Source organism: Pempheris klunzingeri, chromosome 15 (genome assembly GCF_042242105.1).
Source record: "Pempheris klunzingeri isolate RE-2024b chromosome 15, fPemKlu1.hap1, whole genome shotgun sequence".
Lineage (NCBI taxonomy): Eukaryota > Metazoa > Chordata > Actinopteri > Acropomatiformes > Pempheridae > Pempheris > Pempheris klunzingeri.
The window spans coordinates 9,299,976-9,314,543 of NC_092026.1; the positions used below are offsets into that span (position 1 = coordinate 9,299,976).

A 14,568-nucleotide genomic window follows, 5' to 3' on the forward strand; every position below is an offset into this window, starting at 1 on the left:
TGTCAGCAGGGCTTGTGGGGGTCAGGGAAGGATCAGTGTAGCAAAGAGATGCTGCGCTCCTCCTTCTTCGCCAGCCGCAAGCGTAAGAAGCCCAAGGACAAAGCTCATCCCAGCAGTTCAGACGACGACCTGGACGCTGTGTTCCCCAAGAAGGAGCTCCCAGAGGAGAGCCAGCAGCAGCCTCTGTGGTCCCCAGGCAGCCGGACCGAGGAGGAGGGGGAGACGGATGAAGCCAGTGAGAAAGAGAAGCAGAGGAACAGCTCAGAGGAGCAGCTTGACCAAACCAGCAGGAAAGAGTCTCTCTCCAGCAGCGTGATATCGCAGCCCTCTCCCTCGCTGCCTCCAGAACACATTTCCTCCACCCTTCAAACCGGCTCCCCTTACACCTCACCCACCCATTCCCCAAATCTTAGCTATCGCATGCCAATGGCTCACCAGTCCTCTCTGTCAGACCCACCTTCCAACTACGACGACACAGTGTCCGACCTCGGTACGATGAACAGCACCAGCTCTCAGGCGTCGGTGCCCAGAATGAGGCGAGGCAAGATGGTGGCTGTGGGTCCAGAAGCAGGCCCCAGCGGGCTGGGAGCAGAGGTCTGTTCCATCACCTCCGACTACTCCACCAACTCCTCCATGACGTTCCTGACAGGAGCTGAGCTCAGCACGCTCAGTCCTGAAGTGCAGTCCGTGGCAGAAAGCAGGGGTGGAGACGACGCAGACGACGAGAGAAGTGAGCTCATCAGCGAGGGAAGGGCAATGGAGACGGACAGTGAGAGCGACCTTTCCGTGTTTACTGTCGGAAAAACGGATCACCAAGAGCTGCAGGAAGCTCCGCGGCCTCTCGCCTCCCACAGGCTCATCGAGTGTGATACACTCTCCAGAAAGAAAGCTGCACAGCAGAAAACCAACAGTGAGTCCTCACTGGAGGGAGCCTGGAGCGATAAAGATTCCAACAGACTGTCACGTGTGTTGGGGTCAACCAAAGGCCGCTCTACGGGCAGCCTTAGCTCCTCATCACGTAGCGAGTTGGATAAGGCAGAGCCCGCATGGAAGCTCAAGATCACCGACAGACTGAAAGTGCGCCTGCGAATGTCTGTGGATGACATGTTTGGTGTGGGAAGCCAGAGGAGCTCCCCAGAGGGCCGCAGCAAGAAGAAGAACATCAGACGCAGACACACCATGGGCGGTCAGAGGGACTTTGCAGAGCTGTCCGTTTTGGGAGACTGGCCGCATCATGTTGGCATCGGCGCTCGGTCTGAGCTGTCCGCTGTGGACCAGCTGAAGCCCAAGTGCAGCTCTCAGGACTTCTCCATTGGGGACTGGATCGCCCGCGAGCGCCATCGCACCAGCAATCCCGAGGTCAGCCTGGACCTCTCTGAACAGCCGGGGGGGCTGTGCCGTGCAAACTCCCAGAACTTCGGAGCCTCGTCCTCTTCTGAGCTCCCACGTCGTCCAGCTGAGGTGTCGAACGGGGACGTCCACCAGAGTAAAAATCTGAGCCTTTCGGCCACCGCTCATCCGCATAAACTCACTAGTTCCCAGGTGGTCCACTCACGCTTCTACCAGTACCTGTGAGAAGTGTTGGACGTGTGTGACTGTGTATGTCCCCCCCCCCATCTGTGAGATGTGTACGTACTTGGGAGTCTGTCAGTATAATGTCTGTTGTGTGACCAATGTCAGTGAATGAGCATGTTGTACAAAAATCGTCTGGAGTGTGTGTCTGTAGCTTGTGTGTGTGCTTGTGAAAAGAGAATTACTGCACACAGGGATCGTTGATCTTGCTCATGTAGAAGGCATGAAAACAAAATATTGTTTATACCTTTTTAATTTCTTTTTTTTTTTTTTTAATGACAAATGACTTTGGGATGGCTCAGCAGGAGGATTTCCTCCCTCCTAATCCAAATCCCTGTTATGCTGAAGAATGAGAGGACCTGTTGCTCACAAAACAATGAGCCTGTGAAGTTCGTGCAAGGAAGTGTGAACAGTGACACTCGAGATTAGACTGTTTAAAGGTTTAGCTACGTGGCTTTAAGGATGAACTGACTTTTAGAATGAATAGAAAGTAGAAAAAAGTGCAGATTTTTAGTATTGCAGAGGAACTATTTTTGTGTAAAGAAAGTTACAATGTTCAAAGTCAGCGAGTGTCAGTAACCAAATGAAGAATGTACAGATGTGCTTGCTGTAATACTGACTAAAAGCTTTAGATGCTTGTGTTTCATTCTAAAGTGTACATATCCCTATTTTTCTGTGTACTTGAATTGTGTGTTTGGTACAGCCTGTGTGTGGACTGCCTACAAGCTCTCTGCTGTCAAAGGGGCCTTTCCAAAGGTACAGAGGAGACACTGGACTTATGCAAAATGGAAATAGAGTTCTTATTCATCCCAGTTATGTGGTTTAAAGAGCAGTGAACAACATCCCTCTGATGCAAACGTTATGCTGTGTTTTCGTGTTCGTGGTTCACACATCTGTCAGTGAGTGGTACATTGCAAAGAGGAAGCAAAAGAAAAATGGGTAATCAAATCAGAAAATCATGTTTCTTCACAATAGGAAGTGCCTCACAATGAAATGTTAAGGGTGCCATATTGTCTTTGTTGAGATACACGAAGATGTTACTGTGAATGACATTTTTATTGTCCACTCTCTGTCATTCTACAGGTTATGTAACAAAATGCCGAGCTTCCATTCCTTAGGCATTCCACTCTGGTCTTAACATGTTTTATACATTTTTTTTTTTCTCTCCTGTTTTTCATTTTTTGATTTTAACCGAACTTGAATTTTAAATATTCCTTGTAAGATAAGTAAGTTAAATGTACATAAAAAATGCCATGTTTTAGCTGCTTTACTTTTCATTTCCATCAGATTGCAGGATTAAGTACAGTATTGTGAAATGATGACGCTCATGTGGCCTGTGTGGGTGTTGTGGGCAGTGTGGTACTTCTCTGTGGCGAGAGGTGCCTGTGTGAGGAAACACTTCATTGAGCTGGACCATTTGTACCAATGCTGTGTTCCTCTGATTGTTGGAGGGGTGTGCACAGACTCCTGAAACACTGGAAATAAATTTTGTCAATGGCAGATGGTCAAGTATGTTTATTGTGGAATATCAGGAGTGTATGTAAGCAAAGCCTAATTTCCTGAAATGAATCACTACTGAAAATTAGTCTTATCTGTCTTCAGCAGCGTGGTTTGAAATTTTCGATTTAGATTTTTTCTTCTTAATTTCACCAGTCCAATTTAGCAACTTGCTGTTTTTTGTTATTTCCAGCTCAAAATGACCTAAATTAGAGCAGTTAGAGCTTTTGAACACTTGAGATTTTAATTGTCTGTGCAAATTTGTGAACCCTTAAATACCCACAGGCATGTTTTGAAATTTTCACCACTTGGAAGTTTTTAAATCTGGTCATTTAAAATTGGGGATCTCAAGCCACAAACTTTCAGATGAATGACTTTCAAAGTAAAACATCAACGGTAATACATGTACAGTAGTCCCTCGCTAGAACGCGGTTCACCTTTCGCGGCCTGCGTCCTGATTGGCTAAGGGACTGTAGACCAATGTCAATCAATCTCCTCCGTGTTGTGTCTCTGTACAGTACAGAATGCGTTCGGCTTGCCAAATTTCCATAAATGTTCAATCGCTAGCAGTGTGACTTTTAAGTGCTGCCTGTTTGCAAGACAAACAAGTCAAACAAGAGATAAATCTGAGAAAATGTTAATGCCTGTCTGAGAAAAGTGTATAAACTGTATGATGAGGGGTTTTACAGCCTTAAAATATATAGAATAATTGTAAAAAACAAAGCTGACTACTTAGACTACTTTTAGACCACTGTATACAAGGTATTTAAATATCAATGAGTATTCAGTCATGGTGACATTTAATAGGCTTATTTCACAGAAGACATTTTGACATTTCACGCTAATAAATCACAGGTGTAAATAACACAATTAAGGATGGCTGAATTTCATGTTGCTTCAGTTTCAGGGTCCTGGTGTCGTGCATGCTGGCCCACTGTCACAGCTCATTTAGACGCTTCAAACCATCGCTAATGTCATTAACACCTGTGATGGGGTGTCAGAATGTCTCCTGTGCAAAAAGCCTGTCAGGTACTACAGTACCTCCAATGCACACAGGAGGGATTACTGGCTGAATTAGAATAACATCAAATGTGGCAGCACAGATCAGAAGTGACAAATAAAGCCAACTAAAGATAGATTTCAAAATGCTTTATATACAAGTTGCACATATAACATAAAGACTTAATATAAGATTTATACACTTTGTACATCAGCTGACTAGAAACCACTGACAATACTAACAGAAGTGACATGGGGAGAGAGTCAATTTAGCCATTTAACACACAAGTCAAAGTAATTCACAAAATGATGAGAAATCAGGATCGTTAATTCCACCAGCATGTCAGGTTGGAAGGTAAATATCAAGAGCTGTATTTGCAAACTAAATACTTTACATATTTGTCAGTTTAATACCGTCTTTCAAGCAGACATACAACTGTTTTGTATTCAGGTGTTTCCATGTTTTGAGATAAAGTGTGCCATACTGTGTGACTTAAACTTCCCTCACTAATAACTGGCCATCATTTGAGGAAAGCGAAATCATGATCTGGATTTGAATTATCAACAGAATGCAAAGTTCAGACAAGGCCCATCAGTATTTACTCATTGTCAGTGTCATGTGGGCTCCTAACGTGAACATTTCACCCACATTAAGGCACAGTGACTAAAAGAACGAGATTAATTCAGAAAAATGAGAAGGTAAAATGCGATTTCATCCCATTTTTGTATGGACACTTTGGATGTTTTTTGGAGTACAACACAAGTTGAACATTGTGCCCTGCTTTTGTAAAGCAACTAGGGACTGACACAGCCAGACATCCACTCATAGACAACACTGAACAGAGAAATTCTGAGAAACAAGTTGCAGTAATCATACTCATGAACACAATAATCAGTAAGTTTGTCTGCAAGGTCATCAGAAACTGGCAGCCTTTCAAAAGTTAAAACTCAACATAATGAACTGATCTTCACAGGGGATATTTTGTGCTGCGAAGCGCTCGATTAATGTGCCTGGTTTGGAATTGAGACGCATTGGTCAATGGATGTTATGTTGATCCTCTATTTGTCCACCAGAGGGAGTACTTGTCCATAAATTCCAGTAGCTGAGGGAAATAAGACTAGTTCATGTCTGAGATCTATTTTGTCTTTCTGACCAGCAGGAGGGGGGTTGTAGGCCGAGGCCCCGTCGCACATGCAGGTGCTGCCCTTGGGAGTGGAGCTAAAATCAGATTGGACAGCAGGTGGTGTGGGTTGATTGTGTTAGAAAGATCTGTTGCATATTGTGCCGTAGTAGCTGCTCGGGCTGCTCAGAGTTTAACTGTCGTCCTCGTCGTCTTCCTGCTGGTCCTCTGTCAGAACCTCCGGCACTCGGAAACACGCCTCGAAGAAGTTGACCAGGGATTGGCTCAGGTGCTGCTGGGTCCCATCACTGTGTAGGAAGTGTCCCTCATCTGGGTAGATCTGCAGACAAATACAGGGATGGGTTTATATAGAGCTGCACTGAATTATATTTTATTATCAATCAATCTTTTTATTATATAGGTTAGTGTATTAGCCGTTTAATTTGCAACATGTGCCTAGGTGACATCTTCAGATTGCTTTATTTTCCTGAACACTGTCTTTACCTGACGAAGGTCTAGGGACCAAAACATTGTATCTTCAGTAAAGTTACTTTCAAGAAAAAGTGTGCACATCTACAAGACATTGAAGGTGTGCATGAGCCTTTAAAGTGAAGTTCTGATTTATTTATAATAATATAAAACAGAAAAATGCAGCATATCCTCACATTAGTGGAGCTAGACCCAGCGACTTGAACAAGCAACAGGTTCGCGTTTTAAAGGATTGGTTCACATTTTTTAAATTTCATCCTTAAACATTAATCACATGCACACACATCACATTTGACAATGGAACTGGTTCGCCAGAATATTTGTCTGCAACAATCCTGTTAATTTCCTGATGCTTCTCCAATGTGAGGATTTGCTGCTTTTCTTTATTTTACATCATGGTGAGCTGAATATTTTTTGGGTGTTTCTGCTCAGGAAAAAGCAAATATAAACACCTACAGTTTTGTGACAACTTGGCAAACTTTATCTACTGAGGAAGATCCCATGATGTGATTAGCAGCTCCGTAACGGTTACTAATGGGCGTTGTGGGGACATTGTTTTGCAAACTGCAGTGCTGTCTTTGTAATTGTTCGTCTTGTCCAAACTGGCTTCTAAGACAACAGACACAGCTAATATGACACTTTGGCAGTCTGAGATAGTCAAATGAAGCGAAGTCTTCCAAATGTATAATTTTTTTTTGTATGAAATTTCCTTTTTTTTTTTTCCTTACTAAAAAGACTAAAATACTAAAAATTTAAAAGACACCCTCTTGATTTCACTAAGCCAAAGCCTCATATTGCTCTGGATTCTGTCTCCCTTCACCTACATTGGATCTCTTCACAACCAGCATGAGCAGGAGGATTGATTACATGGTATTTGAGTTTTATATTAAGATTAAACAAAAAATGAAACCTTTAACAATCAAATATCAAAAGTAATTTATCATTTCAGAACAAGCACATTCATCTTCTGAAATTAGAGCTTTCATCGTGATATCAGGAACATATTGACAAATATGACTTCAGAAACTGCAGCTCACCTGTAGAGTGTAATTGGCCTTCTCGCTGATTAAATGATTGATAAATTTGGCTGTGTGCTGGAAGTGAACCTTTTCTGTGGTAGCGGAGAGGAAAAGATTGGAGAGACACATTAGGGTCTGATCACAGATAAATAGTCAGTGTTTCACTCACTACAGTATGAAGAAATGATGATGTATAAAACATGTTCTGGTCTGTTACCATCAGCAGTTGGGTGAATTATCAAATACTCTTTCTGCAGAAGCTGACCGGCTCTGTGTGCTAAATTTGCCATCTGAAGGAAAGAGAAAGAGGAAAACATATAGGAAATGTTTTTGGAAACATTTTGTCCTGTGATTTGGGTTAAGGACGCTGTAACATTCCAACTTTACCGTGTATACTCGGGAATCCGTCTTAGAGCCGAGGTATCGCTCTGAAAATGCAGATGCTGCGATATGGAAAAAAAGGAAAAACAGAGTTAGAAAGACCGGGCGCCTTTAGACACTCTACCAAGAGCGTGGCATCTTGAACACATCCGAAAATATAGTTATATAAGTTATACCATAGAGCTCGAAATCTGTAATGGGGGAGACTGCTGCTCCACATTTAAGTTCAGTGAACTCCTCAGAGCTCAGAAGCATCGTGGCTAAATATCCTCCGTAGGCCTGAAACACAGGAACACGTCAGGAAGTCTATTAAATTATATTTTATGATAACTTCCATGTGCCATAGTTGGTGTATCTCTGGGAAGGCATGCAGTTAACAGACAACAAAATGCGTACATCTTAGGAGCCTCTTTGAGCATGTGTCCACCTTACCTTCCCATAAACTCCCATTCGAGTCTTATCAATATAAGGCTCTTTGGATATGAACCTAAAAATGAAGGAAAACTAGTTAAACTTCAGAGATTTGGCCTTGGCTGCTTGTGGCGTTTGCAGTGAGAGCAGAAGTCTTACCTGAGTGCCTCCAGCTGATCTCTCTCCTCTAGTTTCCCCAGTTTCCTCCTGACTTTGTGGAGAAAGTTTGTGCCCTGAAAGCCGCTGCCGTGGCCGTCAAAGCGGATGACGATGGTGCTGAAGCTGCTGACCAGAACTGTGGCCCAGTCCACCCGGAACTGCTCCGACACCATCTGCCCACCGGGCGTACCGTCACTGTGGAAAATACAGACAGGACGAAGACATGTCGGTCATTTCATGGACTTTTCAAACAGCATAAGGAATTAGACGACTTCACCCTGATGAATCATGACAGGCAGCTTTTCACCATTTCTTAAGGTGTCATGGACCAAATAGTCAATACATTTAAAAAATGACTGTAAATGGCACATGAGCAACTGATTGCTCGCCAAACCGTCAAGCATTTTTAGATCTTAGCCCACATCAGGGTCTAAAAGTCAGGATTTCCCCAACTCCTTTGAGGTCTCCAAGTTTAGGGAAGTGTAATACTAAATCGCTGTAGTATCCTTTATAACAATAATGAAAGTAATTGTTAGTTGCTGCATTCAAGTGTTGATGATATTTTGTGCACCGTTTCATAGAGAAATGTTTTTGGAATAAAAACAGTCAGAGGTAATCATACTCACACTAGCAGCAGTAAGGGGTAATGAGCCGTTTCTACAAATGCAGCTGGCTTCAGGATCTGCATTGTCAGAGCTGCAACAGAAAGGACAAGGTTAATGGGAATTTCATGTTACAAGTTAAAGGGCTGTTATTTCATGAGGATGTTTACACAGACAATTCAACGTAATTTAACGTCACGTACTGTAGTCATCTATGACGATGGTCTTGTTCTCCACTAAGGGCATCTGCATGTTGTTCTGCGTGTTGTTTACTCTTTCATTTGTCTCCACGTCAAACACCTCTGCAGTTAAGCAGGTTAAAGAAAACAGGTCTTTTGTTGCAGTCTCACAATGACAAGTCCATTTATCAGTGAAAGCGTATTCAGCAGTGTTTAGTGAACATGGTGAAGTAGGAGGATAACACTACTGAGACGGAACTCACTTTGTTTGTCCTTGGTTCTATAGATTGCCACAATTGGTACATTTGGACCTATACAGAACAAAAACAATATGTTAATAGGAAGGCAATAATAGAAGTAAATATGATAAGCATGATACTTAAATTTCATGTAACACGGCCCCACAAAAGGCTTCTTTTACCGGTAATCAAGCCTCTGAAACCCAATCGTTCACTGCTACCGAAGCATCTCCCTGTCTCATCTCATCAATAGACTTCAGCAACAGCCCTCTCAGCCAGCTCTACAGTTAATAATCTACATCCGTCCCATGAGGAAGTAGCTTATTATTTCACAATGGAGCTACTCTCCAAAGATCCAATTATTGAAGAAAGCCACTGGCACTTTTCTCTCTGGAGTGAGCCCACTAAACAAATCAGCTACCATAGAAACTGTGAGGCTGTGCCCCTGTGTTGAAGCAATAAGGGCAAAAAAAAAAGAAAGAAACAATGACAGTCTCTGAGGACTATCTAGTAAACAACACCATAACACTAAACACTGGGCTTAGTCTTATTTCCATGTTATAAGTACTGAAAAAACACAAAGTCTCTGGCAGCAGCTCAGTAGGGCTCACATTACTGTTGGCATGAAGTCAGACAAGATATTTATTTCTGTGGCCAATCACTGGGATCCAGCAGCGGTTTATCTGTTAATGTTCAGTTCGATATAAGTTCTTAACCTGACATGGAGCTCTAATTCAGCTCCATGTCCCAGAAGACTTTCATTGTCAGGAGTGCTGGGATGTAAAACCCTCTCAGTCTGCTCTCATAAAATGATTCTCGACTCAAGAGACTCAAGGTCGAAGATGCTCACCTTTACAGTGGAGCAAGAAGTACTTCATGTTGTGGCTGAACGAAACATCCACATAGCCGCAGATGAACTCACAAGACAGGCAGCAGCGGTTGAACGGAGGAATTGTGTCAGCGCTGTAGGATGGCACTGAGTGAGTATCATCGCATACCTTAAACAGCACTTGTAGAAAACAGAAGAGTACTCATAACTTCAAATAAAATCCCACCTATACAAGTGGCGGCGTTTGGGGTCATCCTCTGTGCTCAGGAAGTATCTGGAAAAAAACATCCAAATATTACCATCAAGCACCGAAATATCCATGATTTTGCAGCAATGTGCATGCAAACATCAAAAATGTCTTACATGAGGTTCTTTCCATGATTGTAGGCCAGGATGCTGGTGACATCCCAGTCTCCAGAGGTCAGGGACTGAAGAATGTCTGTGCTAGTGTTCGGCTAGAGGAAAATTAAACAATCAACACAATGTACCGCACCATCAACACAGATATTATGTGGATAAGTCTGGTGGTTATTTACCATAGAGGTGGACATAGATATGTGGAAAAACTTTCCTCTCCCACCCTGAGGGATCGCTCTGGTGAAGAAGAACTTGTGTCCATCTTGGGAAAAGAGCGGTGCTTCGTTCTGCAGAGAGGAGAGCAAAAACATATGGATACAGTATGTACACGAAGTGTGTATTCCAAAACATGCCTGCAGGGCTTTTCTATTTCCTGTTATTTACATGTTCCCGCTCCCAACACACGGCACAAACACCATCTGTTTTTTTGCAAACTGCTTCACAACAACAGGGAAGAGGTGTTTTCATCACGTACCTGTCTGTGCAACCAGCTCTCACTCTCATCCTCGTGTTTCTGTGAATAACAAGAGAGTGTTAGTGAAAGTTATTCATCTAAAAAGATAAGATAAGCCTGGCAATATTCTATATTTTTGTTTTTCTCAACAAATCAAACAAAAATATCCCAATCCAACAGTGTGTTAGTCAGTCTCTAAGTACTTTCCGGCCTTCATCCATTGATGGCACTCAACCATGAGCCCATTCTGTCCTACTGAAGATGGAAAAACTCGAGCGAAAGTTTGACATTTTGAAAAATTTGCCTATTTGCTTTCTGGCAAAGAATCAGATGAGAAGATTGATGCCACTTTCTTATCTCTCTGTTAAACATCAGCGCAGTTATTTAAGCTCTCCAAACCACTGACCCTAAAAAAATTGACTCATGAGACAATTTGGATCCTTTTTTTCTTGATGTTTCTGCTTCACTAGCTACTGAGGAAATAACTCAAATTCTTTATCTTTCTATGTCTACTGGAGTAGTTTCCAGAGTCTGGAGAACTGCTCATGTCATTCCCCAGCATAACAGTGGAGAAAAGAGTGGTCAAAATATCAATAGATCTATAGTGTATGCCTATAGAAATAACTATAGAATTGTCTTGTTTGGCTAAAATATAGAGTTAGTGGTAAAATGATCAACTTAAGGAATTTCTCTACGAAAACTTTGTGCTGAGTCAGCGTCAATCTGGGTTCAGGCCTTTGTACAGCGCTGTTTCTGCCGTCACTTTAGTTGTGAATGACATTGTCAATTCTTTAAAAAGAATCACTGTGATTCCATTTTTGTGGACCTTTCCAAGTCTCCTAACCCTGACACTGTTGATCATTTAAGTAGTGGTGGTTTTGGTTTATGTGCCTATACCATGAATATACAGTTTACCACAGAGTTACCTGTCTGATCGGCAGCAACTTGGGAACTATTCATTTTAACCAATATCTAAGGGTGTTCCACAAGGTTCAATTATAGGTCCAGTTTTTATTAATGGATCACGGTGATGTAATTTATAGGCATGCCTCTGATTCTACTTTTAATCCCTGAATGCTGTTTACCCTTCTGCTCTTAGGTTTGTTATTGGTGATGTTTATAGCACTCATTACTGCATCCTGTGCAGAAAAGTTGGGAAGTCTTCTCTGCCTGAGATGTGATAAACATATGTATTTTTTTAACAAGACCCTTCCTGGAAAGCTGCCATCTTACTATGCCAGAAAGCTCTGACTACCTGGAACTTTTTGCAGAGCACCTTAAAAACTGATACTTTTATACTCAACATCATCTGTAAATGAGAGCCATTCCTCAGTGATTCTTCTAGAGTTTAAAGAAAAGTAATTATATACAGCTACAGACAGAAGCTGGTTAGCTCAACTTTGCACAAACACTGGAAACAGCTGCCCTGTCTCTGTGACAAACAGTGACAAAATCCACCTACCAGCATCTCTAAATCAGACAGACATTGGAGGAGAATCAATCTTCTCATCTTGCTCTCCGAAGCAAATGGTAGTATTTCCCAAAATGTCAAACAATGTTTTTTTTGCAAATGTTACTCATGTTATTTTCAGGTTTGGATTTGATGCTTTTGAGTTTTTAGCTACCCAGTAATGAGGGAACAGTGATACTCACTGATGTGTTTTATTGGTTTCTGGACAACAATGGATGTCGAAGGCACAAATAAATAAGCCATGTCACCCTTTAGTTACACGGGTAGTGCTCATTAGTAGATTTAAATTCATTGTCGGTTTTGGTTCTTTCACAATATTTGTTGACAGTAAAACAGAATATCACCAGACGCATCCTTTAACAAACAGTAAATAAACAGTGACAGCAGATTTCATACTTTGCCGAGTGCCAAATATTTCACCTTAATGCAGACTCCAGTTGTGGCCTCACACAGTGTCAGGATAGAGTTGTTCTGGGCTCTGTTCAGCCAGTTGACAGCCAGCTTGGTGCTGGTGGCCCATTTCACCATAGTGATATAATATTCCCTCCTGGGTAACCAGAAGGGGAGAATACATCACCACCACTGACAACCTCTGTCTCGACTACTTTAAGAAAATCCTCCAGGGCTACTTTTTATGCTTATTGCTTCATACCAATAAGCCACTGTTAGGCTGACACTCACCCTATTCGGGGGTCATCAGGTTTCTTCATCACCACGGTGTGCAGGGGACCGTTGAGGCTCACCACCAACAGGTGCACTACAGGGTTCTCCTCCCCAGCCTGCAAGGGAGAACAGGAAATTAGATAGGTCAGACTGGATTTCAGTTTGAGACAGTGATGAATTGTCTTTCTGTTAAATGAGTTCTATACATCAACATCAGCATGCTAGAATATTTAAAGGCTTGGTATGTAACCTACTTTGGAAGCAATTATGTTTATTTGTTGTTTTCATAACAGGTTGACAGCAATTAATGAGTGAAGTGGTTTGACTAAAAAAAGAAAAAATCTATAGCTGTCACAGGCCTGTAATAAGTTTGTACAATCAATTCATTCAGCCCAAATGAAATGACTGGCTGGCCAGCTTGTGCATCTGCCAACCTGGGCTCACTCTGCCCGTGTGTTCATTGAGCATGACCACAGTCTTCCACAAGGCCAGGCAAACGTATTGCTCAAGCTGGAAGCACAAGAATGGCAGAAAAAGTGTGACCTTATTTTAACTTGCAGCTCAGTGAACTTTCGTGAGTTACCCAACACGAAACACACTGAGCAGAAGAACGAGAGAGAACCACAGCTCTCAAATGTGTTTTTTAGCATACTTTCTGAGCCGAGTCAACAGTAACTATGAGCTCAATGTAATGTCATGTTCATGATAGCTATTGTGCATGTGTTTATATGATTGTGGCATCATTTGTTAGACTGAAAAGCTGAAAGAGGCCGTCAGTCAGTGGTTGTGTAACGTTACAGAATGAATGATGGACGTGGTCATAGAGTCATGGTGGCAGCAGCCGTTCTTTTCATCACTTAAGTGGACTCGTCCTCCAGCAGTAACATCGGTCAGGAAGCAAGAGTTAATGTGTTATGGGGGAATGGCTTTGGAGGCAGGCCTGAAGAGACGGTGGGATTTTTACTCGGTTGGATACTTTCAAAATGTAGCTACTCTCTCCAGTTTGTCCAACACACATCGACATATTATCACCTATGACTCTTTTAAGCTTATTTTTTCATCCAGATGCCTTTAAGGATCCTGAAACGACCACCAGAACAGCAGTAAGTGCTTTTAAACGCCCTTTTGGGTTTTTCAGACAATGCTGGCTAATATTATTTTAGAAATACTAATAGCTACATCTAATAATGCTTCATGGGCAAAAAGTAGCTCTGTTTTTTGGTTTCTAGCAACATCTGGCTCTTAGCTGTTAAATGCTGCACTTTGGTCACCAACCAGTTTCTAACATTTTCGTTCTGCCGTTTGCGGCCTGACAGGTAATGTACAGTGGGTTTTTAAAGGTTTTTCTTTGACAACAGCTACCTGTTAACGGCATTAAAGCGATGCTATGAGAGCGATGAGAGTAAACAAACCAGTAAAGTGGCAGCATGGACAGCCAAACAATGAGCTGAAACCTCTTTTATATTGGAAAATTGTTTTCACATTGTCAATTGATACATTAGTATTATAAAAATATTGCTTTTAGCCTGTGTAAGTTTGCTCAGCCTAAGAAGTGGTATGGGGTTGTGGCTGGAGACTTGCCTTTGGATAGTGATACTCAAAGCTGGCGGGGTACGGTGTTCCTGTGAAAAAGGGGACTTCCATCTTCGGCACCAGCGTGTCATTGATGGTCATGTAGGCCAGACGCAGCCCGTCTGGAGACCACCAGTGGGCTATGTGGGTCTGCAGGATCTCCTCTGTAAAACAAAACAATCTGATATAGTGAAGAATACATGAAATAAAGGACCAGAAGTTTTTAAAATGAGGAACAAAATTTTTTTTTTTTCCCTGTTTCATGTTTCCTCTTTCTCTTGTTTTTTGTGTATGTGCATTTGTTTCTATCATATGAAGTACTGAAGGAACACAGTTCTGTTCCCCTGTGTACTGAGGGCTGTATGGACAGAATGACAATAAACTCTATAATAAACTCTGTTTTCCAGAAATCAGACTGAGTTAGTTTTTATGGAAAATCCAATTATGTTTGTGTCCTAATTTAGTTATTTGGTAATGACGCTACCAATTCCCTAAAAGGCAATGCTTAACATAAAACATTTACATTGCTCTAGTTGCAGCTTTCCTATTAGTTG

General features: G+C 42.1%; 2 protein-coding genes across 2 annotated transcripts in view; one reads left to right on the plus strand and one right to left on the minus strand.

Annotated features, from left to right (window-relative positions):
• Positions 1-3,072, plus strand: part of arhgap21b (Rho GTPase activating protein 21b) — a 34,414-nt gene extending 31,342 nt beyond the window's left edge. The window contains exon 24 of the mRNA XM_070844643.1: positions 10-3,072. Coding sequence (XP_070700744.1) covers positions 10-1,575 — 1,566 coding nt within the window. The 3' untranslated portion in view covers positions 1,576-3,072. The remainder of the gene's footprint in view (positions 1-9) is intronic.
• Positions 3,073-4,242: 1,170 nt separating this feature from the next.
• Positions 4,243-14,568, minus strand: part of dpp6b (dipeptidyl-peptidase 6b) — a 59,309-nt gene continuing 48,983 nt past the window's right edge. Inside the window, exons 9-26 of the mRNA XM_070844599.1 lie at positions 14,024-14,178; positions 12,461-12,558; positions 12,200-12,326; positions 10,330-10,368; positions 10,034-10,141; positions 9,861-9,952; positions 9,724-9,771; positions 9,519-9,631; positions 8,693-8,740; positions 8,454-8,552; positions 8,275-8,344; positions 7,649-7,843; positions 7,511-7,565; positions 7,255-7,357; positions 7,085-7,140; positions 6,915-6,987; positions 6,716-6,789; positions 4,243-5,529 (exon numbers count right to left, since the gene is read on the minus strand). Of these exons, the coding sequence (XP_070700700.1) occupies positions 5,383-5,529; positions 6,716-6,789; positions 6,915-6,987; positions 7,085-7,140; positions 7,255-7,357; positions 7,511-7,565; positions 7,649-7,843; positions 8,275-8,344; positions 8,454-8,552; positions 8,693-8,740; positions 9,519-9,631; positions 9,724-9,771; positions 9,861-9,952; positions 10,034-10,141; positions 10,330-10,368; positions 12,200-12,326; positions 12,461-12,558; positions 14,024-14,178 (1,700 nt within the window). The 3' untranslated portion in view covers positions 4,243-5,382. The remainder of the gene's footprint in view (positions 5,530-6,715; positions 6,790-6,914; positions 6,988-7,084; positions 7,141-7,254; positions 7,358-7,510; positions 7,566-7,648; positions 7,844-8,274; positions 8,345-8,453; positions 8,553-8,692; positions 8,741-9,518; positions 9,632-9,723; positions 9,772-9,860; positions 9,953-10,033; positions 10,142-10,329; positions 10,369-12,199; positions 12,327-12,460; positions 12,559-14,023; positions 14,179-14,568) is intronic.